This window comes from Penicilliopsis zonata (genome assembly GCF_001890105.1).
Source record: "Penicilliopsis zonata CBS 506.65 unplaced genomic scaffold ASPZOscaffold_26, whole genome shotgun sequence".
In the NCBI taxonomy this organism is placed as follows: Eukaryota; Fungi; Ascomycota; class Eurotiomycetes; order Eurotiales; family Aspergillaceae; genus Penicilliopsis; species Penicilliopsis zonata.
Genome location: NW_019208932.1, coordinates 182,766 through 205,051, shown reverse-complemented (window position 1 = coordinate 205,051; position 22,286 = coordinate 182,766). Strand labels below are relative to the sequence as shown.

Genomic DNA, 22,286 nt, shown 5'->3' with positions numbered 1-22,286 from the left:
CTTCTCTTTTGTGTCTTCTTTCTATCTACGTACACTCTTTAGTACTGCACAAGAATACGATGTTAGAAGACGACGATGCCCCTCCGGAGCTGGTCGATGTCTCAACACTGCCCGTCGAGCAGGACGCAGTGGAAGAGCCGGCGCAGAGTCGAGTGCCCATTACGATCGTGACAGGTGAATGCCAGCGGTAAACAAGACGATTGGATGCTTACTGTTGAGCTGATAGGTTATCTTGGAGCCGGGAAGACGACGCTGTTGAACTATATCCTGACAGAGAAGCATGGCAAGAAGATTGCGGTCATCATGAATGGTATGTACCTCTCTCTTCTGCTACGGCATGGTGTACCTCTGTCTGCTATTACAGCATGCTAACTGACGGACAGAGTTCGGTGACTGTATGAATGATTAGAACCTGTCTAGAATGGATACTGACGTGGTAGCAACCGACATCGAAAAGCCGTTGACCGTCAACCAGGACGGCCAAGAAGTGACGGAATGGATGGAGGTCGGCAACGGCTGCATCTGCTGTTCAGTCAAGTATGATCTAGACTATCTACGTATCTTTGCGATGCAGCTGATTAAAGAGGGACACCGGCGTGATGGCGCTGGAATCGCTCATGGGGCGCCGCGGCACGTTCGACTACATCCTGCTGGAGACGACCGGGCTCGCGGACCCAGGCAACATTGCGCCGATCTTCTGGATGGACGAGAGTCTCGGCAGCAGCATCTACCTGGATGGTATTGTTACTCTAGTAGATGCGAAGAACATCTCGAAATTACTCGACGAGCCGTCACCAGAGGAAACAGTTCACGATGACCACGACGATCACCGTCACGATTCCCCCACGCTCTCCATGGCGCATATGCAAATCTCCCATGCCGACGTGATCATCCTGAATAAAGCGGATCTCGTCTCGGAAACAGAGCTGGAGGCCGTCCGGGACCGTATCTCCGCCATAAATGGCGTCGCCCGCGTCCACGTCACGGACCATAGCAAGACGCCGCAGATCGAGGGCGTCGTTCTGGATCTGCATGCGTACGATGCGGTCGACTTTGATATCACCAAGGGACACAGCCATATTGATCCGGTACTGCCCCATACACAGAAAGAGAGAAAGAGAGAGGGACTAATTGAATAGGCTATATCTACTATTTCAATCACCCATGCACCTATATCTTCTTCTCAAGTTCCCGCCGTGGACGCATGGCTGCGTTCTGTCCTCTGGGAATGCACCCTCCCGAATTCTCCCCAAGACAAACCTCCCCGCTTTGACATCCACAGACTCAAAGGCCTCCTCGTCGTGCCCGACGGGCCTGACAAGATCATCCAGGCTGTGCGGGAGATCTTCGAAATCCGCGAGGCGCAGGCATCGTCGGAGTCTCGCGAATGTAAGATTGTCTTGATCGGGAGGGGGTTGGGTGAAGCAGAGGTTTGGCAGAGGAGTTTTGATGAGTGTTTACAAGCTTCACTAGAATAATATGATAAAAAAATGTTTTAGAAAAGAAAAGGGGGGGAAGGAAAAGGATTAATACATGTGCGTCAATATACATCCAGGTGTTGACTAGCTACCAATAGTCCAGAAAGGAGACCAAAAAAATATATGGAATGGGATAAAGTCAGAGATTCAAAAAAAAAAAAAGGAAAGGAAAGGAAAGCTAATAGGAAACTCCTGAAAGAATGCTGATGCAAGGAAAGAATCGCTCATATGTATACAAGATGGAATGGAAATGGGTGCAGTGGTGGGGGTATCAGTGGCGGAGCAATTTGGCGGAGGCTAAAGGGGAAGAATAAACAGGCAGTGCGTGGGTGGGTGTATAGTTGGTAGACAGTCATCTGGATGAAAAGGCAGGGTTGATCGGGAGGTGCGAGGCATGCAGCAAGGCGTGATTAGGATCGTATCTTGTCACTAGAGGGATGGAAAGAGGGTCTCGACGAGGGGGAGGAGGAGGAGGATGAGGAGGAGGGGGTATGTCTGGCCTTAGGGCCGGGTTGATCGGAAGGGTTGACCGAAGAAGAGACACGGTCGAATGAAGCGGATGGACCGTGAAGGAAGGAGAAGAAGAGGCCTGTTTATCGAGGAGCTCAGGCGTGCCGGCCGGGTTGATCGGCAGGGCGGATTGGAGCAGGGAGGTGACGGGGGGCGGAGGTGGGCTGGATCGAGGCCATAGGGGATGGTCCGGCATGGGGGTCACGGCGGAATCAACGGAGGAGGAGGAGGAGGACACTGTTCCTGAAGACCATGGAGAATGCTGGGTTTGTTTGGCGTGGTGGCCGACCCCAGCTAGATCGGGAATATAATGGGGATGGACGGGCAACGGAGCAAGGACCCCGTTGGCCGATTGGATACTGCGCGTGTCCTGCTCGTCGCGGGAGTGGTAGCTGCTGAGGTCATGGTAATGCGGGATATCTTCGTATTGGGCATCGTTGTACGAGGTGGCATAAGACGTGTCCAGGTCGTCGAGGTGGACCTGCGCAGGCGGATAGTATCCCATCGGCGGGCCTACCACTGGGATGGCCTGCACGGGCCAGCCGACAGCCGAGGTGGTGGTGGTAGTGGTGGTGGTGGTGGTAGTGGTTGTTGTAGTGGTGGTCGGATTGGCGGTGGCAGCGGTGTTGGTGGTGGTAGTGGTAGGCGGCTGTCGCATGGAGAGCAGGCTTGTTTCGGAGCGCAGCTCGGGGGGGAAAAAGGAGAGCAGCTCCTTGGCGGAGAGACGGTATCTGGGCACGGGGCTGAGACAGGTGGCGACGAGCTGGCGGAAGTACTCGGGGACCTTGGCATCGTCGGGGAAGAGGAGGGGGCGGGCCTGGCGTTCGGGCTCGTCCTCCTGCATGGCGAGGGCCCAGAGGGTCATGCCGAGCTGGAAGAGGTCGGTCTTGACGCCGATGTACATGGAGATGCGTTGGTTGCTCTCGATCTTGGCGGCGATCTCGGGGGGCTCCCAGCCGACGGGGCAGCCGCGGCGGTTGATGTCGATGATCTTGGCGTGGTCGTGGCGGTCGACGACGATGTTGGAGAGGGTGAAGTCGCCCTGGACGTAGCCGGCCTCGTGGATCTCGCAGAGACCCTGGACGATCTGGCGGGCCCAGCGCTCGCGGCGGGCCCAGTCGAGGGTGCCGCGACGCTCGTACAGGATGTCGACCAGGGCGCCCTGTTCGGCGTAGCTGATGAGCAGGCCCTTGACGAGCTCGCGGCGGTCGTCGACGACGATGCCCTCGAAGCGGATGACGTTGGTGGAGCCGTGCAGGGCGTGCAGGGCGTTGATCTCGTAGAGGAACTCGTCGACGGTGTCTGGGCCGGGGATCTCCTTCTTGATGTAGCTGCGGCCGTCGAGGCGCACGCGGTAGACAAAGCCGGACAGGTGGGCGTCAAAGTGCAGGCGGTGCTCCGGCACGAGGCGGGCGTCGTACAGGTGGCCGACGCAGGAGACGGGCGGGTAGGGGATGATCTCGTTGACGTCCTCGGTGACGTGGACGTGCAGGCGGCCGTCGCTGGTCTCCAGCTTGAGGTTGGTGACGGTGTCGTAGAACTGGATCTCCGGCAGCGAGTCCCGGATGGCCTCGTAGATGCGAGCGCTCTTGTCGCGCTGGTACCGCAACTCGCGCAGGTCCTGCTCGAGCGAGTCCGGCGGAGCGTCGCGGTAGTCGCACGAGATGGTGACGCGCCGCCAGCGAGTCGCCGTCTCGGCGTAGGTGATGAAGAACTTCTCACGTTCCGACCGGTCGCGGAAGTGCATGCTCAGGTTGAGGATCCACCGCTTGTCCAACTCGGTCTCCATCGGGTCGAGGACGGCTCCCTCTGGCGGTACCACCTCTAGGGGTAGCGGAGACTGCGGTGGTAGCAGCAGTAGTGATGACGGCTCGCTTTCCAGCCCCCTCTTGACCAGCTCGTCGTCGTTGTCGTCCTGGTCTGCTGCAGTTGATTCCGCCGCCGCTTCCTCGGGCCAGGGTGCCGTCGTCGACCCCTGGTCGTCCTTCCTCCTCCAGTCATCGTCGTCGTCGTCATCGCAATCTTCTTCTCTCCCAAAGTCATACCGCTTTGCGTATTCCCCCTCCTCTGCCTCTTCTTCCTCTGCCACGGCTCGCCAGTGAACCTCAGGCGCCGACAGCCGTGGACTCACCGACGGCTGGGGGGAAAGCGTGCGCTGGATTGTCAGCGAGCGACGGTCCGCCGAGACCGCGCGACGAGGTTCCTCGGCCGCTGGGGCCAAGGGATCCCGACGTCTCGACCGGCCAACACGTCGAGTGAGCCGGCGAGCGAGAAGATGGCTGGAGAGTTTGTTATTGTTGTTGTTGTTGTTGTTGTTGTTGTTGTTGTTCGACTCATGGCCGGGAGTGGTGGTTCCCGTCGAAGAACCCGAGGCGTGCGAACTGCCAGCGCTGCTGAGCCATCTACGCAATCCTAGACGCTGCCACATGCTCTGTCTGGGTTTTGTATTATTGTGGGCGTCCAGATCGGCCAGCAGAGAGCCCCCGGGCCTCGTCGGGCTGGTGGAGGAGTCGGCGACGGCGATAGCCATGCGGGCATCAGAGGTGAAGCACGGCACACCCTGCTGCTGACGGCGATGCAGCGACGTCCATAGACGAGCAGAGGATACGACAGTCGGGTGTATCTATATCTGTATGGGAATGTGTCTTGCTGGAGGGGTGAGGGGGGTCGGGGCAGCGGAGTCTGGCGAGTCGGAGTCAGCGTTGCACAGGCTCAGGGGAGCTCGATGGAGAGCAGGGGAAAGCAGACGGCGAGAGGGAAAAAATAAATACCCAAGAGCAAAGGCAAGACAAGACGCCTCACGGGGAAGAGAGGAGAAGGTTGGCTGCAACGGCGAGGAGAGAGAGAGAAGAGACGACGAGGACGAGGCTGTTTTGTTTTGGCGGCGGTGGGAAATTTCTGACTGCAAGGATGTTTAGCTCTTATTTCACCACCTTTTCTCTTCCCTTCTTCTCTCCTTCTCTTCTTCTTCTCTTTTAATTTCTTTTTCTTTTCTTCCGTTCTCTGATAATCTTCTCTTCTCTCCAGCTATTTCTCTTGTTCTCTTCTGTTCGTGTCTCGGTTCTCCTCTTAATCTCTCTCTCGCTTACCTGCCGATCTCTGCACCTGTCAATAACACAGCCAACTATCCAGCAGCCAGCTATCAAGCATAAAGCTACTTCCGTATCAGAAGCCAGCAGGCGATACCAGGTACTCTCGAGCAGAAAAAAAAAACCAGTGGATCACGATCCATCACCGTTTGCCGACCTCTCGACCGGTGAGCCGATGCACTGCGGCCTGACGGGCGCCTGAAGTGGACTCGATCGAAGAATCGATCGTTTTTCTATTCTATCCTTGTCTGTCTGACCGATATTCTTTTCTAGAGGTTGAACAGTTGTCCAGGGCTGTCCAGGGCTGTTGATGGAGGTTGTTCTGTACACTCTACACTCTACGGTCTATAGTGACTCTACGGGTGACCGACTCAACAGGACTCCTACTCGTACAGAATAATACTGCTAAAATATCATGATAATACCGAGTCACGACGGCTATGAGTTATCAGTGAATATCTCTTGTCGTCAATGACTCGCTGCGCTGGCTCCATTGACGCCTCCCATCCACGGGAATAGTTATACCCCTCGACAGACTGTCCGGCATACTAGACAAATATCAGGATGGAGGATGGAGTATTAATATGAACCAGATACTAATGGTATTCACGACACACTCTTCTAGCCAATGCGAGGCCGGCTCAAAGTGATGCTTCCATTCAGGGCGGCCCTGGCTGCATCTCCGCCAATATAACCAGATCTCGGGGCAGGGCTTGATGGATTCATCCTGGCGATCGTGCAGCCACGTTGGACTGCATATGCAGCCGTTATAGGTAGCCTACGACTAGTTCTCTACTGCCGAGTAACTATCTAGTAGTAGTGGTGCTCGTGAGAGGAGTACTGTACATGGATTTATGTACTTTTCTTGCCCGTCTAAACGCCATCCATGCATATCCGGACGCCAGGCATCAACGTAGGTATATACCAACACAAAACAATAATCCAGATCACTCGCTGCCATTCTTCTCGCTCTTCTCCTTGGCCAGCTCCTTCTTCCACAGCTGGTTCGCCGCGTCTCGCTCCAGATCGGCGAACAGCAGGTCAAACACCTCCGAGTACCAGCTGACCGGGTGGCCCTCGATGTCTTTCTTGATGTTCTACATGGTCAGCTTGGATTCATTATGATTATAAAAACGAGATAAAACGGGAGGGGAAAAAAAAAAAAAGAGGGTTTACCTCTGGCAGCTCCAGCCAGTCCGACATGTTGTCCGCCGGAAAGACAATCTTCGTCGCGCCTGCTCGTCGCGCCGCAACCGTCTTCTCGCGCAGGCCGCCGATGCGTAGCACCTTGCCCGTCACCGTCAGCTCGCCCGTCATCGCGATGGTCGGGTCCAGCGGGTGGTCCAAGCCGAGCGAGAGGAGAGACGTGGCCATCGTAATGCCAGCGGAGGGGCCTGCTGGTCAGTACCTCGACAGAGACAGAGAATAGATAGTGAGATAGTTGGAACTGAAGTAACGAACCGTCTTTCGGGACTGCCCCCTCCGGGCAGTGCATGTGCACCCGGGCCTTCTCGAAGAACCTGTTCTCCGGGAACTGCTTGGCCATGACCGACTTGGCAAACGAGTAGGCGATCTGCGTCGACTCCTTCATCACCGTCTGTAGGTTGCCCGTCGTCTCGATCCCCGGCCGCGACTCGCCCGTCAGCGCGTTCTCCAGGATCGACTCCACGTACAGCGCGGCACCCCCCATGCTCGTCCACGCCAGACCCATCGTCACCCCGGGCGGGAACGTCTCGTACAGCCGGTCAGTCGTGAACACCGCGGGGCCCACGTAGTCCTTCAGCGTGTCCTTGCCGATGCGTAGCTGCACGTTGTCCGGCACCTTGAGCGCAAGACGCGGTGTCTCCGCCGTCGACTTCTCCGGCTCCAGCGGCGTCTCAGCGGGGTCGGCCGCCGTTGTCTGCTTCTCTTCATGTTCAGACTCCTGTTTGGCCTGCTCTTCCTGTGCCAGCTTACCCTCCTCGGTCAGGGCCTTGTCCTCGCTCAGCACGTCCTCGCCCAGATCCTGCACGATCTTGAACGCCGCCTTGCGATACACCTTCTCGATCTGCTTCTTCAGGTTGCGCACCCCGCTCTCGCGACAGTACGACTTGATCAGCTCCTCGATCGCGTCCTGTTGCAGCGTCACGTCCACGTCTTTGAGACCCGTTAGCTCGCGCGCCGCGGGCGCCAGGTACCGCTCCGCAATCGCCATCTTCTCGTCCGCCACGTAGCCGGACAGCTCGATCAGCTCCATCCGGTCCAGCAGTGGGCGAGGAATGGTGTCCGTCACGTTAGCAGTGCACACAAAGAGCACCTTGGAGAGATCCACGGGGACATCCATGTAGTGGTCGAGGAAGGAAGAATTCTGCTCCGGGTCGAGCAGCTCCAGCAAGGCCGAGGACGGGTCGCCCTGGTGTCCGCGGCCGATCTTGTCCACCTCGTCGATCAGAATCAGGGGGTTTTCGGTCTGGCATTTCTTCAGTGCCTGGATGATGCGCCCGGGCAGGGCGCCCACATACGTCCGCCGGTGGCCCTTGATCTCCGCCACATCGGTGAGGCCGCCGACGGAGAAGCGGTAGTACTGACGGTTCAAGGCGCGAGCGATCGATTTGCCGATGCTGGTCTTGCCAACACCGGGCGGGCCCACCAGGCACAGGATCTTGCCCTCCACCGTGCCACGTAGCTTGCCCACCGCGATGAACTCCAGGATCCGGTCCTTGACATCCTTCAAGCCGTAATGGTCTTCATCCAGCACCGTCATCGCGTTCTTGATGCCAAAGTTCTCCACGCTTTTACGACCCCATGGGATCTGCGTCAGCCAGTCCAGATAGTTGCGGGTGACATTGAACTCCGACGCGGCCGGCTCCAGGTGGGCCAGCTTATTGATCTCCTCATCAAACACTTTCTTGACCGCCTCAGGCATGGCAAGTTTCTCGGCCTTTTCCTTGAACTTCTCCACCAGTTTGTCCTTGCCGTCCGACTCGATCCCCAGCTCGCGTTTGATGCCCTTCATCTGCTCCATGAGCCAGTATTCGCGCTGCCGTTTCTGGATCTTGGCCTCGACGTCCTTGGAGATCTTCGATTGCAGTTGTGCATTCATCAGCTCCTTCTTCAGCACGATCAGGGCCTTGGGCAGGCGGTCTTCAATGTTCATCGTCTCGAGCACCTCCTGCATCTCATGCAGCTCACCCGCCGAGACCGCCGCGGCAAAGTCTGCGAGCTTGGACGGCTCGTCGCTCAGGTTGCCGGGAAACTGGTCGGTGTAGAAAGCGGAAATTTGATCGCGGAAGAGAGGGTTGAGCGTAGCGATTTCCTTGCAGACGTTGACGATCTCGCTGGTCACGGCGCGGATGATGGGACTCTTCTTGTCCACCGCCTCCTCGGTCAGATTGTCCACATTGACGAGGCTGACCGGGTACTTGCGCAGGAACGAGGTCGACTCGTAGTGGTCTTTAGGAGCAGGCTCCGACACGCCCTCCTCGAAGCTCGCAACCACATCGCCACGCTTCTCGGTAGCCTGCGTCTCCGTCGTTGTCGCTACGGGCTTCTGCAAGTCGCTGGGGGGTAGGAGCGATGAAATCTTGATCCGACGGTGCGGGTAAAGCACCGCCGTCACACCGCTGGTTTCTCCACGGAGCGGATAGGCCGCGGTGATCTGAGCAAACACGCCAACATCGTAGACATCGTCGAGATTCTCAATCACATCGCCATCGGCGTTCTCATCCTTGAAGAGGAACGCCCCGACGTACGGCTGGCCGCGTTTCATCATGTCCTGGATGGCGGTGGCCACGTTCGGATCCCGAATCGTGATCGCCTTGTAAAACCCGGGAAACAGCGGACGCTTGGCGATCGGAATGGCCATCACCTGCGGATACACGTCCGGCACGCTGGGCTTCTGCAACGCCTTCTCCCCGGAACCCTTCTTACCCTTCTTGCTCCCATCGTCGCCGCCCCCGTTATTGGCACCGCTCGGTTTCGACTCCGATGAGCCGCCGCTGACGGGGATCGGCGACGGACTCTCGGGCGCATTATTATTCCCTTTCCCTTCCGCCACCTTCCCCTTCGACTCCTCCTCTATCTCACGTTCTTGGCTTTCCGCCGTCGTCTTGTTGTCTCTCCGCCGATCCGTCCTACCGACCTGATCTGGACTCTTCCGACGAGGGACACTATTCTTCTCCTCCGCCGCCGCATCCCCCGGCAGCTTGCCACTCGGGTCATCCCCCCCTTCACCCGACGCCGGCTTGTCTTTCCGTCTCGCCGAGCTGGACGAAAAAGGCCGCAGCATCGTTGGCGGTAGGGAACCCGACCGACAAGCGGAATCTAAAGGCACCCGGAACGCGGCATTGTATCTCGATGAGCTCACACCAGACCAACGCACTATTAACGAGCGAGATGGCTGGTGGATGGCAGCCCTCCAGGGCAATCGCTGGCCGCGTAGCATACTGGAAACGTAGTATTTATTGATTGCGTGGCACCGGGAGGGGAGGGGGGGGGGGTGTTTGTTCAGCACCGTAGCAGCAGGAGAACCAGCAAATCCGAGATCGGCGGCGTTCACGTGTCCCAAAGAGCCGTCGAGGGCGAGCAGACAGGCGGCCAGGGAGAAGGACAGAGTGCACAAGTGGGAAGAACGAGGCCAATTCACCTCCTTTCAGGCAAAGCTGGACCGGAGGAACTCGTCTGACTGCCTGCCGAAGCAAGAGCAAGAGCAAGAGCGCTGAGCTCATCCGAGCCCGGAAAAGGAGTTGATCCGGCGTCCCGTGATCGGAGCTGCTCGAAGCTTCCGCCGTGCAAACAGCGCAAACATGACTAAGCGGTTTTGCCCGGAGCAACGTTGATCCGAGGCATCCCGGGCCGATTGTAAGCAGCTTTTGTGCCATGCTTTATTCGCTCTGTGTTGTCGAGTCCTGACCATCTCCCCTCTGCTGCGGAACGACGCTTTTTATCTCTTCTCTTTTGTATGATTCATTGAGTTTCTGGCTATCATGAACGCTGCTCCTGCCGCCTTGCCCAGGGCGGCTGCGATCCCCGCACGACTGCTGCGGACATCGCGGCGAAGCCCAGCCAAGGGCTCGGGGATTCGACCAGTATCGCAGACATGCCGTCGGTATGCCTCGGCGGCGGCGTCGTATGGGCAGAGGCCGCAGTCGGGGGTGCAGAGACGGACAGCACCGGCAGCGCTGTCGAGGGTATGATTTGAACTCGAGTGGTAACTGGTGAGCACACGACAGAAATTCTAATGATTTTTTCCCTAGGCTTTCCATGCTACGACTTCCCGCCCTGCAATGTCGGACCCGTACAAGGTGCTTGGGGTGGAAAAGAACGCGAGTGCGGCCGATATCAAAAGAGCGTACTACGGCATGGCGAAAAAATACCACCCGGACACCAACAAGGACCCCAGTGCCAAGGAGAAGTTCTCGGAGGCCCAGTCGGCGTACGAGCTGCTGTCGGACGCGAAGAAACGAGAAAACTACGACCGGTTCGGATCGGCGGCGTTTGACCAGAATGGGGGGTTCGATCCCAACGCGGCGGCCGGGGGCAATCCGTTTGCCGGCGCAGGCGGGTTCCACGGCTTCGGCGGGGGGTTTGGAGGCGGGTTCCCCGGTGGTTTTGCAGCAGACATCAACTTTGAGGATCTCTTTGGTGCCTTTACAAACGGTGCTCGTCGGAGTCCGCGGGGCACCCGGGGCCCGTTCCAGGAGTCGATCCTGGTGGGCGAGGACATTGAAGTGCAGACCAACATCTCGTTCATGGAGGCGGCCAAGGGAACGGCCAAGGACATCAACATCAACCCGCTGGTGGAGTGCGGCACCTGCTCCGGCGAAGGGTTGAAGAAGGGCGCCAAAAAGTCGCAATGCAAGCAGTGCAACGGCTCCGGTACGCGCGTGCACTTCATGCAGGGCGGCTTCCAGGTGGCCGCGACCTGCGACGCCTGTGGCGGGACGGGTCTCATCGTGCCGCGGGGCTCCGAGTGCGGGTCCTGTCGAGGCAACGGGGTCATTCGAGACCGCAAGACCGTCCATGTCGACATCCCCGGCGGCGTGGAAGATGGCATGCGTCTGCGGGTGACCGGAGAGGGCGACGCCCCCGCCACGGGGGTCAACGCCGCCCCGGGCTCTCGCACGAAGCGCGGAGATCTCTACGTCTCGATCCGTGTCGCTCCGGATCACCGCTTTAGCCGCTCCGGCTCCGATATCCTGTACACGGCGGGCATCCCGCTGACGACCGCTCTGCTGGGCGGTGAAGTGACGGTGCCCACGCTGGACGGCGAGGTCAAGATCAAGGTGGCCACGGGCACCGGCACCGGCGACAAGATCACGCTTTCGGGCATGGGGATGAAGAAGCTCGGCGGCCGCGCCCGGGGCCTCAGCGCCTCGGGCGACCTCAAGGTGGAGTTCAAGGTCGCCATGCCCAAGTACCTGACCTCCAACCAGCGCACAATCCTCGAGGTGCTCGCCGACGAGATGGGAGACAAGACAGCCAAGCGGGTCATGAACGTGGACCGAGAGAGGTATTTTTTTTTTTCTTCTTTCTTTCTTCTTTGTTGCGTCTTGTCTAACAATCTAATAGTTCTGCCCCCTCCGACGACTCGCACAAGGGCGAAGGCTTCTTGAAGTCTGCCTGGCACAAACTCACAAGCCACAAGAAGCCCGGCGACTCCGACAAGCCTTCGACCGATCCAGGCAAAGACGACAGCTCTGCGGATCCGAAGAAGGACCAGAAATAGGCCCTTCTGTTCATTCCCCTGTATTTACTGCACCACTTCACGTACCATAGCGCCGGCGACCTGGTTTGTATATTACCTTCTTCTGCTTCTTGGTGTCTTCCACGCCGTTATAGAGTCCATCTGTACTATACAATCTCCCATCTTGACTTCATATCAGTATGTACTATGTAGACATATACGTGACTAAGCAGTGAACACTTTGCCTCAGGCTATCCATGCCTCAGGCCATCACTATCACATCGTCTTGGCAGCGCCTGCCAGGCCCAACCACAGCGCCAAACGCCCTCTCCTTCTGCTCCTGCAGGCGCTGGACAACCGACCGTCGTGGTATATAGCCAAGCTCATCTCCTGCCATCTCCTATTCCTGAGAATTGACCCGCTCCCCTAGTCTTCTGCCTGTTTGTTGACTGCTGCTGCTGCTGCTGCTGCTGCTGCCTCCCCCGCCCAACCGCCGAGTGATAAGTTACCCCACAGCCATTCCTGACAACAACACCACCACCACCACCGTCCATCAGCCTGACGGGTTTCTGCGTCTACAGGCAGTGTTGATACATCTCGAGGACTTTAAACCTGCGGCCTTGAATACCACCGAGCCTACTCCGTGTCCGTCTACGCTGCTGGAGCGCTGCTCCGCCCTCTTCCGTGACGATGGCTCAGTCGCCCATGCTCAGCTGTCCGCTCAAGCAGACCAACGAGATCGACTGGATCCAACCGTTGAAGGACTACATTCGACAGAGCTATGGGGAGGATGCCGAGCAATACAGCCAGGAGTGCGTGACGCTGAACCGGCTGCGACAAGATATGAGGGGTGCGGGCAAGGACAGTGCGACGGGCCGCGATCTGCTGTACCGGTACTACGGCCAGCTGGAGCTGCTGGATCTGCGGTTCCCGGTGGACGAGAACCACATCAAGATCTCCTTTACATGGTATGCTGAAGATTCCGGGTGGGTGAGAGGAAGCTGACGGTGTAGGTTCGACGCGTTCACGAACAAGCCGACGTCGCAGTACTCGCTCGCCTACGAGAAGGCGTCCGTCATCTTCAACATCTCGGCCGTGCTCTCCTGCCATGCGGCGAACCAGGCCCGCAGCGAGGATACCGGCCTCAAGACGGCGTATCATTCCTTCCAGGCCTCGGCCGGCATGTTCACCTACATCAACGAGAACTTTCTGCACGCCCCCTCGACGGACTTGAGTCGCGACACGGTCAAGACGCTGATAAACATCACCCTCGCGCAGGCGCAGGAGATCTTTTTGGAGAAGCAGGCGGCGGACCAGAAGAAACCGGGCTTTCTGGCCAAGCTAGCCAGCCAGGCCGCCTATCTGTACTCCCAGGCGGCGGACATAATGCAGGAATCGGTCACCAAGGCGGTGTTTGAAAAGGTCTGGTTGATCATGGTCCAGGCCAAGGCCTCGCACCTGCTGTCGCTGGCGTCGTACCACCAGGCCATCGCCGACGATGAGAACGGCTCCCACGGCGTCGCCGTCGCCCGGCTGCAGCTCGCCGAGAAGCAGGCGACCGCCGCCCTGGGCCACGCCAAATCTTTCCCATCCTCTGTGCCGGCCAAATCGAATCTCACGACCGAGTCGGTCACGAACCTCACGGAACTCATCAAACACCAACTGGCCACCGTTCAGGCCAAGTGCACCTCGCTCATCAAGGATAACGATTTTATCTACCATCAGCCCGTTCCCTCGGAAGCCGGGCTGTCTGCCATTGCAAAACTGCCCGCCGCCAAGGCCATCCCCGTCAGCGAGCTCTACCAGGGTCAGGATATCCAGCGGATCATCGGGCCGGACATCTTCCAGAAACTGGTCCCCATGTCCGTCACCGAGACGGCCAGTCTGTACGATGAGGAGAAAGCCAAGTTGATCCGAGCGGAGACAGAGAAGGTGGAGACCGCCAACGGAGAGATGGCGGCTAGTCTAGACTACCTCAAGCTGCCCGCCAGCCTGAACATCCTCAAGGGGGGGATGGACCAGGAGATGACGGTGGATGACGAGTTCCGACGCTGGTGTCAGGATCTAGCTGACCATCCATCCCTGGGGCGAGCGCTGGATGATCTGCAAGAGAGTAAGGCCCAGGTGATCACTAACCTCGACCACTGCTCCAAGCAACTGGATCTGGAAGAAAGTGTGTGCGAGAAGATGCGCTCCAAGTACGGGGCAGACTGGAACCAGCAGCCCAGCGGCCGGCTCACGACAACCCTCCGTGGTGACATCCGCAGCTACCGCGACACGGTCAATGAGGCCGGCGGCAGCGACGCGCAGCTGCTAGCCACCCTGCGGCAATACCAGGCCGATTTTGATGAAATGGCGTCGGCGGGCCAGACAGACGAGGCCGACGTTCTCTTCCAACGGGCCATGCATAAAGCCGCATCGAAACACGGCAAGAGCAAGAGTGGCGTAGCCATCAGTCCGTCAAATGGCCCGCAGGAAGGGAGCTTGCTGGACGAGGTGTATGACGAGGGGGGTGTCTCGGTCTCGGAGCAGATCGCCCGCGTTGAGGAGATCTTGAAGAAGCTGAACCTTGTCAAGCGTGAACGAGCACAAGTGCTGAAGGATTTGAAAGAAAAGGTGTTTTTCCTTTTTTTTTAAACCCCCCCCCCTTTTCTTTTGGATAATTATAAGCTAACTTGATAGATCCATACCGACGATATCTCCAGCGTCTTGATTCTCAACAAAAAGTCAATAGCCGGGCAGGAGACCCAGCTCTTTCAGGCAGAGCTGGAGAAGTTCCGGCCACATCAGAACCGGCTACTGCAGGCCAACCACAAGCAGGCCTCGCTAATGAAGGAGCTGACCAAGACTTACGGAGACCTGCTACAAGACAAACGCGTGCGCTCGGAGCAGTCAAAGTACGAGGTCATTACGCGGCAACGCAACACCGTCATGGCACGGTACAAGAAGGTATACGATGCGTTCAACAACCTGCTGTCGGGCCTCGTGCAGGCACAGACGTTCTACTCGGAGATGGTGGAGACGGCCGACAGTCTCAAGAAGAACGTCGAGGCCTTCATCAACAACCGCCGGTCCGAGGGAGCTCAGCTCCTCGGCCAGATCGAGCGGGACAAGGCCAGCACCGCCTCCGAGCAGGAGGACCGAGAGCGTGAGAAACTCCGGCAGCTGATGGAGCGGCTGTCCACCGACCCAAACGCGTCGCTGCCCTCGCCCTCGTCCGCTACCACGCCCTCGTCGGCGACCATGACAACTCCGGCGTCCATGCTATCCACGAAGGTGCGCTCGCCGCCACCTCCCCCCGTCAAGGCGCCCCCTTACCAGGCTTCATCCCAATCGCCCGTCACCACTTCGCCTTATCATCACCCTTCGACGGGGGGCCCGCCACAGCCACCACCGCCGCCACCACCACCACCACCACCACAACAACAACACCCAGCAGCCCCCATGTCCCTCTCCCCAGGCCCCTATGCGCAGTACATGCCCGCTGCGGCCGCGGGACCCTCCAACCCGGTTATCCCGCCTTACGTCCCAGGCCAGTCCTTCCAGCAGGGAGCCGCCATGCCCCTCTCCGAGGGCTACAACCCAATGGCGTATCCGTACCGGGTGCCCGTCTCGCCGCCGCCGAACCAGCAGCTCTTCTCCGCCACCCCGACGTCTTACAGCGGATACCCGCCTAGAACTCCATCCGCAGTCTCTCCGGCCGGCACCGCCGCCCCTCCCTCCTCTCACTATCCGCCTCAGGGCTACGTGCCGCCGCCCCCGCCGCCCCTCCCGTCCCAGCAGACCACATACCCGCCCTCCACGGGGGGGCCGTATCCTTCCGGCCCGGGAGGGTACGCTCAGACCCGAGCGTACGGGCCGGGCCAGCACCTCAAGACGCCGTCGCAGAGCCAACAGGGTATGCAGGGGTCACAGGCTGATCCGTGGGCGGGCTTGAATGCGTGGAAGTAGACAGTTGCCAGTATAGTATAGTCAAGCCATTAGCTAGTATAATCTACATTCTATTAATGAACTTCCAAGACTCGTGTATTCTCTAGAATGGGTTGGTATATTCTTATTATTCATTATATTTACTTGCCACCGGGTGTGACTCCGATCTCTGAAAGCGGCCTCCCCCCTATCTCCGACAACTGCGGCCGAACAGGCTGACTCGGGAGTTCCCCGGGGACCGAATTCTTGTAGGAATCGTATTCGTTCATCTGGCCCGGCTGGACGCGGAAATTCATCTCCAGCTTCTTCCGTTGCCCTCGTTCCCAGAATGCCCAGGTCGTGACCAGAAGGGCGATCACCCCCAGAGGCACACCGACCCCGGCGCCGATCGCGACGTCGTGCGAAGTGCTCTTGGACCCGTCCGCGGCGGCGACTGAACAGTCGAGAGACGACGTGGACGCTGACGAGGTCCCTGTTGCCGTTGAGCTGGCCGTCACGGTGGTCGTCGCCGTCGCGTTGGTAGACGTCGTCGTATAGTTGGCCAAAGCTGCGACGCCGATGATCACGGTGCCGCTGTCGAGTCGGAATGTCGAGCCCGAAACGCAGGTCGTGCCGTTGTCGCCGTCGTTCATGATCCCGCTGCAGCAGTATTCGTAGGACGTGTCGGTTCGTTCGTACAGATAGATGGCCACGCCTTCATCTCGTGTGTTGTTGACTGTAGTGCAGGTCAGCCGGGGGGGGCCTCAATTGTTTGCTGCTTTAAAAAATAACAAGTCTTACAGGTGCATTGCGAGGCACAATTCGACGACTCCCAGTTGACATCGGTGCAGCTGCCCGCGTTCAGCATCCAGGGCTCCTCGAGATTCACACAGTAATGGTTATCTAGACAGGCGGTTGTCGGCCCACAACAGGCGCTGTATTCTTCCGATGTACATGGCACATCATCTGTGGCGACCGTTCCGTCAGGATAATAGCATTGCGATGCAGTCGCTGTGGCAGCCAGGGCCGTCAAAAGAACAAAGATTCGCGTCATAGTCGGTGGGTGACCAGAGTAGTAGATAGGAGATAGATGGGCGCGTCCGGGGAGAAGATCAGACAGAGGTAAGAAGGCAATCTTGGACAAGAATGGGGTCAAATATTCAAGTTGCAAACAACGAATATCCACTTGCGAGTCTAGTCCTCAGCCGTATCCCCTTTTAGCTTCCTCTTTCTAACGGCGTGGATACCAACGAGTGGGCTTCTGGGCTCTGGGGATGAGCCAAATGACAATTGGGGGCCAAATCTGCGGAAAGAGTCCACCAAACCCATCTACCATCCAAGTCTGGAGGATGACAAGGGGGGCTCCATGGCCATTATTATTATAGGAGTCCGATGGTCTCGGCCGACCAGGCTGAAAACCTCTTCCAAGGCCTGCGGTTGCTCCAGCGCACCTATAATCAAGGTCTTTATTAATCAATAACCGCTTGCCAAGTCCAGGTAGGTAAGCACTAGGGTCTAGCAGCCCATCTAGCCCGTGCGAGCGAGGTCTGCCTCGCTCTATGGAGTCACTCACTGCTCCGTAGTGACTGAGAGTTCATTCGTACCTTGCCAGAGGGCTGGCTGAATAACTGTGGGTCAGGGCAGTGCAGTTGGACCCTGACAGGATCAGGGTCAGAACCTTTAATTAGTATGATTCCTTCCTCCAGAAACCCTGTGGCGGGGAGAATAAGTATAGTGGGGGAAAAGGGGGGGTTGAAGCATTGAGCTGCAATGGATTGTCTGTCTATTTTGATTTATTCTCCAAAAAAAAAGTCACTCCTCTAACGAGTAAAGCTCTAGCTCGGCGATCATGGTGCGCGCGGGAATGGTTACGCAGATGGGGAAATTGCCATAGTCTGGATCCTCGTTGGGCATCATGGCAAAGACGCCGCTGTGACTTTCGTCGCCGTTGAGCACGCGCAGGGTGCGCAGCTCGCCTGTTGACCGGTCGACGACAATCTTCTCCTCGAAACGCAAGATGCCCGTGAAGTGGCTGTTCGCGGACAGGGCGCGGGCGCGGACCTGGAATCCCCAGCCGATGAGCAGGAATCGGGCACCGCCCTGATGGATGACCATGCCGGAGCCAGGGCCCGGACGGCCGAAGACAAAGCACCGCTCGATGGTGAGCTTATACTCGCCGAAGATCACGACGACGGGCTTGCTCGGGTCGGAACCGTCGGGGCGCAGTTCGTCAAAAAAGAAGCCGACAGAGCTCCCAGGCCGACGCTGGGCGTCAAGCACGAGTGGAGCGACCGAGGCGAGCAGGCCGTAGTGCTTGGTGAACGGGTTCGTCGCCGGCTGCTGCGAATCGATGCCAAACGGCGAGACGCCGAGCGCCTGGAAGGAGCCGATAGCGGCCCAGATGCGGCGTGCGCCATACGCATCCCGGCGTTGCTCCGGGATGAACAACGGCTGGTTGCGGTGGCGGTAGTTGCGGCACTCGACGACGTAGTCGTTCAGGTACACGTCCGGGGCGATCAGGTCCAGCGCAGGCGCGAACCGCTGCCACAAGTCCAGCACGGTGGGCGTCCCGCCCCCCGAAGGATAGTCGCCCGGAAGACCCCCGCCACCCACCACGACGGGGAGATCTCTGCTATCCTCGCCACTGCCGTTGGCGTAGTTCTGCCATACGTTTGCAAAGAGTGGGAGCGGGTACTCCTCCTTGCCCGCGGCTGCAACCTGGTTCAGGAAGTGCGCATAGTGGTATGCCATGAAGAGCTCGTCCGTGTGCGGGCCCTTTCCAAAGACTTCCGTCCAGGTACCGCCGTATGATGCCGGCGACTGCGCCCTGAAGTACTTCAGGTTCACTTGCAGATCGGGATGGAGCTTCTCCCAGTCCTGGGCAAGGAATTCGATCAGATCCGAGGGAACAGGCTGTGCGAACCGGGCCTCCGCTGCCTCGGAGCCATCACGCGAATCACCCAGCAGACCAACTTCATTTTCCACCTGCACCATGATCACGGTTGAATGGTCTGCGTCAAACTCTCGCAGATGGCGCATCAGCTCTGTGAACGCCTTGGCATCGGCTCGGGGCGCCTCCTCGTGGAATATCGACAGCACGTCGGCGGTCTCCAAGACACCACCGGCTTTCCTCAGCTTGGCTCGCGGAAAGCGTTTTGGGTTGGTCTTGACCCAACCGGGGATATATGTCGAAACGCCTGAGAGAAGAGGCTAATATTCAGCCTGTAGCCAGGTGATAGACAGATGGATCGCATGCATGGGTAACTACCGTTTTTGAAAGAACCAAACCACAGCAACACTAGGTGAAGGCCGTGCTTTCTTGCGCCCAGAATGACCTTGTCCAACTCGGAGAAATCGAACTTGCCCTCCACCCGCTCAATCATCTCCCAGGTCACGCATCCCAGGATGGTGTTGAAGTTGGTGTCGACCAGATCCTGCCAGACCGTGTCCATGTAGTCGGCCGAGGTGAGGGACGAGTTATGTAGCTCGCCGCCCAGACAGAGGAACGGCTTGCCATGGACAATGAGCTGCTTCCCCGTCTCTGTCGGGCGCAGATGTGGTATGGCCGTGTTAGGTGACATGGCAGATATCTTTAGGTTGTAATACTGTCTATAGTGAGATAAAAAGATGTGCTGCTGTGTTGGGAACTTCAATATCTCTCTCCTTCTCTCCTTCTTTCTGCTCCTCTTCTATATACCCCACCAGCTCATCCATTTAGCCGGGTTTAGGCCCCGTTCACTGGCTGATGGCCCGTATGGAGCACAATCTTACATGGAAAGGTGTCTGCGGAAATCAGTGAATATGGTTGGCTGATAACCCGGTTGAAGGCTGTTTTCCACAACTGACATTCTTTAGATTCGGTACTCGGTCTTGGAGGATTTCTGCGGGGAAGAGGAGAAATCTTTGGCGGTGTTTGGTCTAACGGCGGGAAATTCAGCCATGGAGCTGTATAGAAGCCCCGTTCACTCCAAACAGAGCAGCCAGTCCTTGTGCTAGAATGAAACACAGATCCCGTATTCCTCTTCTGTGGATTTCTCCCGTCTGTGGCGACTATCATTGCCGATTTTATCTCGCTCTGCAGGTAAAGCTGGAGAGAAGCTTGACGGAGTAAATAAAGCCTTTACTATTGAGTCTGTCGCATCTCCAGCACTACCGTCAGTCTATGCGTCATTCAACATTCAGCCTCTGGCGTAGATCATGGATAGGACCCAAATGCTCACCAAACAATCAATTGTATGTCCGTAGACTCCCACCAGCCACGCCAGCAGGTCACCGTCAACTGGAAGGCCGAGATGCAATTTATTTCCAGCGTATGGTTCCGTCGTCCTCTTCACCACCACAGAGCTCTCCACGAGGATCGTAGGCCGGAAATAACCCTAGAACACCTCGTTAGCACAGCACTGAACACACGTATATGGCTTGTCCTGATCGTGTCGCAGGTACAAGTCGATCAGCCTGGACAAGATTGCCCTTACCTAGGCAGCAACGGTTGTCTTCGACATCTCTGAACAAGCAAACGTGTCTCTCGATGGACAAGGCTAGAGCTAGACTCGAGATACAGCCACCCTGACTGCACCTGGCGACTGGCCTGTGGGTGTGAAGCTGAAGAAGGGGACAAGTACGAAGCTGAAAGATGAAAGTTGCTGGGACAGTTGCGGTAGGCGCGGTCAGGTGATGCAGCCTTAGTTGCTACTCGTTGCCAACTAATGATTGCAACTATCACTACGTCGAATACTGCAAAAAAAAAAGACTAGGAATCCTGCTGCACCACTCCTTCGGTCTCGCCAATACGCACCACATACTTGACGGCCGACGCCTTGCCCGCCTGGAGATCGTGCAGTGCCCCCTGGATCCCAGCCAGTCCACCGGGACGCACCTGGTACGGGTGTCCTGAGAACCAGCCGTGGGCCAGGCCCCGGCCGAGAAAGGGGAAGAAAGCGGCGGCAAACTCGCCATCCTCGAGGAGCTTCCCTGCCGAGGGGGCCATGTGAACCGTTCCGACGATGGTTTGGCCTATACGAATCCCCTCGGGGGCCTGGTAGTCATCACTCGGCTCGACCGTGGTGATCTCCCCGGGCACGGTGAGGGCCGCGCCAATATTCCGCTGGCTCCCCTTCTCTGCCACGGCGTCGAAGGCGTGGTGGACCGGGCGGCCTCCTGCGGCGGCTTTGAGTTGGGCGCTGATGGCCTCGGCGTCTTCCTGGCGATAGTCGATGATGGTGTCGCCTTTCTCGCGGTCAATGAGGGTCTCCACGAAGGCGCTGCCCCGGCCCGCGACCACGATCAACGGGTGGATATTGGATAGCCGGGCGAATTTGATCGCAAAGGCTCCCACGGCACTCGCTCCGCCGTATACTACAAGAGGCAGGGGTTCGCTGGTTGGGTTCCAGGGCAGAGGCAGCTTCAACCGCTGGTAAAGACCGACCGCGGCCGTCATGGCTGCCAGTGGGATTGTAGCGGCCTCTGATGAGAAAAAAGGGTACGAGGATCAGTTTTTAGTCTGACAGACTCTCAGTTAAGCCAAGCCTTGCGCGCACGAAAACTACCAACCTTCAAAGCTGGTCTTGGGAGGCACATGGAAGGTCGTATAATCCGGGGCGATCGCGTACTCGGCGTAGCCCCCATGAGGCTTCATCACTTGATGGAACGCAGCGACCTTGTCTCCCTTGTGGAATCCCACCACCCCATCTCCGACTGCCTCGACGTATCCAGCGATGTCGTCTCCCTGGTTAGTGGGCGTGTTGCCTGCTGGCCACCACAGGGGGATCTTCCAGTCCTTGGGGTTGATGCCCGACACAACTACACGAATCAGGACCTGGCCAGCCTCGGGGGTGGGAACTTGAGTGTCCCGGATGGCGACTGCGATATCTTTGTTAACAAGTGCCTCTTTCATAGTGGTTTTCCGATTTGTTTTATTTGAGATACTGGTATGGTGCTGCTCTCATGGGCTCTATATCCAGCTTATGGTTAATTTATATTGGTTGCTGCCTAGCCTGCATCTAGCCATAAAGCAATAGAGCAGCCTTTGCTGACTGTCTGGTATCTCTAGTATATTGAGGGGTCAAGCAGGGATTAGGTATTTCGAATAAGGCTAATAGTTACAGCTTACCTGAGTGGTTATAGGAAGCCTTCATAGATAGTACGTCCTGTTCACTTGCCAATCTAACGGCTGAAGGAGCCTCTATTAATATATCTAATAGTATAGAGGATCAGGCTCTTCTACGCTGCGCTAGATATGATTTAGAATACTATAATATATAACTCTTGGTAGCCCTGTTCATTTTATATTAGACCAGACTGAATTGCACTTTATTATTTATATATTCCTGTCATCCAATGCTTATATATTTCCACTAACCTCTTCAATATTCTTATTCACGGAGTATTATGTTCTAGAAGTCTTAAATATATGACAGTCTATTAGCTCAGGCCATCTGAAGTTTATGATATACAGTCCATAGGGAATTCTATTCCTGAGAACAGAACAATTCTATGACAAGACCTTGATGATCGTGTACCTCAGCTTGTCAGGGTCATCCAAACCGAGATATCCATATAATCAATTAGAATAAGTATACATTCGCTAGAGCAATCCATTGAACCAGACCATCTATCTATGCACTCAAACAAAACGGC

At 57.3% G+C, this 22,286-nt stretch overlaps 7 protein-coding genes across 7 annotated transcripts; 2 read left to right on the top strand and 5 right to left on the bottom strand.

Moving 5' to 3' along the window:
- Positions 1-59: 59 nt before the first annotated feature.
- ASPZODRAFT_2119534 (hypothetical protein) lies at positions 60-1,970 on the top strand (the record flags this gene model as incomplete). The annotated part of the gene is made up of 6 exons (XM_022727784.1): positions 60-174; positions 227-310; positions 384-395; positions 441-537; positions 587-1,088; positions 1,140-1,970. 6 exons carry the CDS (start codon positions 60-62, stop codon positions 1,476-1,478), a joined length of 1,149 nt encoding a protein of 382 aa, XP_022577231.1. The 3' UTR covers positions 1,479-1,970.
- Positions 1,971-2,781: 811 nt separating this feature from the next.
- Positions 2,782-4,518, bottom strand: ASPZODRAFT_46594 (hypothetical protein; the record flags this gene model as incomplete). Its single annotated transcript, XM_022728378.1, has 2 exons — positions 2,782-3,903; positions 4,078-4,518. Coding segments are annotated over 2 exons (1,563 nt in total), but the record flags the coding sequence as incomplete, so codon positions are not given.
- Positions 4,519-6,024: 1,506 nt separating this feature from the next.
- On the bottom strand, positions 6,025-9,500 carry ASPZODRAFT_76382 (hypothetical protein; the record flags this gene model as incomplete). Its single annotated transcript, XM_022730080.1, has 3 exons — positions 6,025-6,174; positions 6,254-6,474; positions 6,539-9,500. 3 exons carry the CDS (start codon positions 9,498-9,500, stop codon positions 6,025-6,027), a joined length of 3,333 nt encoding a protein of 1,110 aa, XP_022577229.1.
- Positions 9,501-10,041: 541 nt separating this feature from the next.
- ASPZODRAFT_155179 (hypothetical protein) lies at positions 10,042-15,692 on the top strand (the record flags this gene model as incomplete). The annotated part of the gene is made up of 5 exons (XM_022726180.1): positions 10,042-10,245; positions 10,312-11,567; positions 12,407-12,709; positions 12,755-14,357; positions 14,424-15,692. The coding sequence occupies 5 exons, from the start codon at positions 10,042-10,044 to the stop codon at positions 15,690-15,692; spliced, it is 4,635 nt and encodes a 1,544-aa protein (XP_022577228.1).
- A 59-nt stretch (positions 15,693-15,751) lies between these two features.
- ASPZODRAFT_1294569 (hypothetical protein) lies at positions 15,752-17,068 on the bottom strand. Its single transcript, XM_022722269.1, has 2 exons — positions 16,452-17,068; positions 15,752-16,386 (listed from the first exon to the last, which is right to left on the bottom strand). Exons 1-2 carry the CDS (start codon positions 16,702-16,704, stop codon positions 15,812-15,814), a joined length of 828 nt encoding a protein of 275 aa, XP_022577227.1. The 5' UTR covers positions 16,705-17,068; the 3' UTR covers positions 15,752-15,811.
- A 394-nt stretch (positions 17,069-17,462) lies between these two features.
- Positions 17,463-19,231, bottom strand: ASPZODRAFT_76392 (hypothetical protein; the record flags this gene model as incomplete). Its single annotated transcript, XM_022730082.1, has 2 exons — positions 17,463-18,847; positions 18,916-19,231. 2 exons carry the CDS (start codon positions 19,229-19,231, stop codon positions 17,463-17,465), a joined length of 1,701 nt encoding a protein of 566 aa, XP_022577226.1.
- A 1,120-nt stretch (positions 19,232-20,351) lies between these two features.
- Positions 20,352-21,336, bottom strand: ASPZODRAFT_137104 (hypothetical protein). The gene has a single exon (XM_022724216.1). The coding sequence runs from the start codon at positions 21,085-21,087 to the stop codon at positions 20,401-20,403; it is 687 nt and encodes a 228-aa protein (XP_022577225.1). The 5' UTR covers positions 21,088-21,336; the 3' UTR covers positions 20,352-20,400.
- Positions 21,337-22,286: the final 950 nt, after the last annotated feature.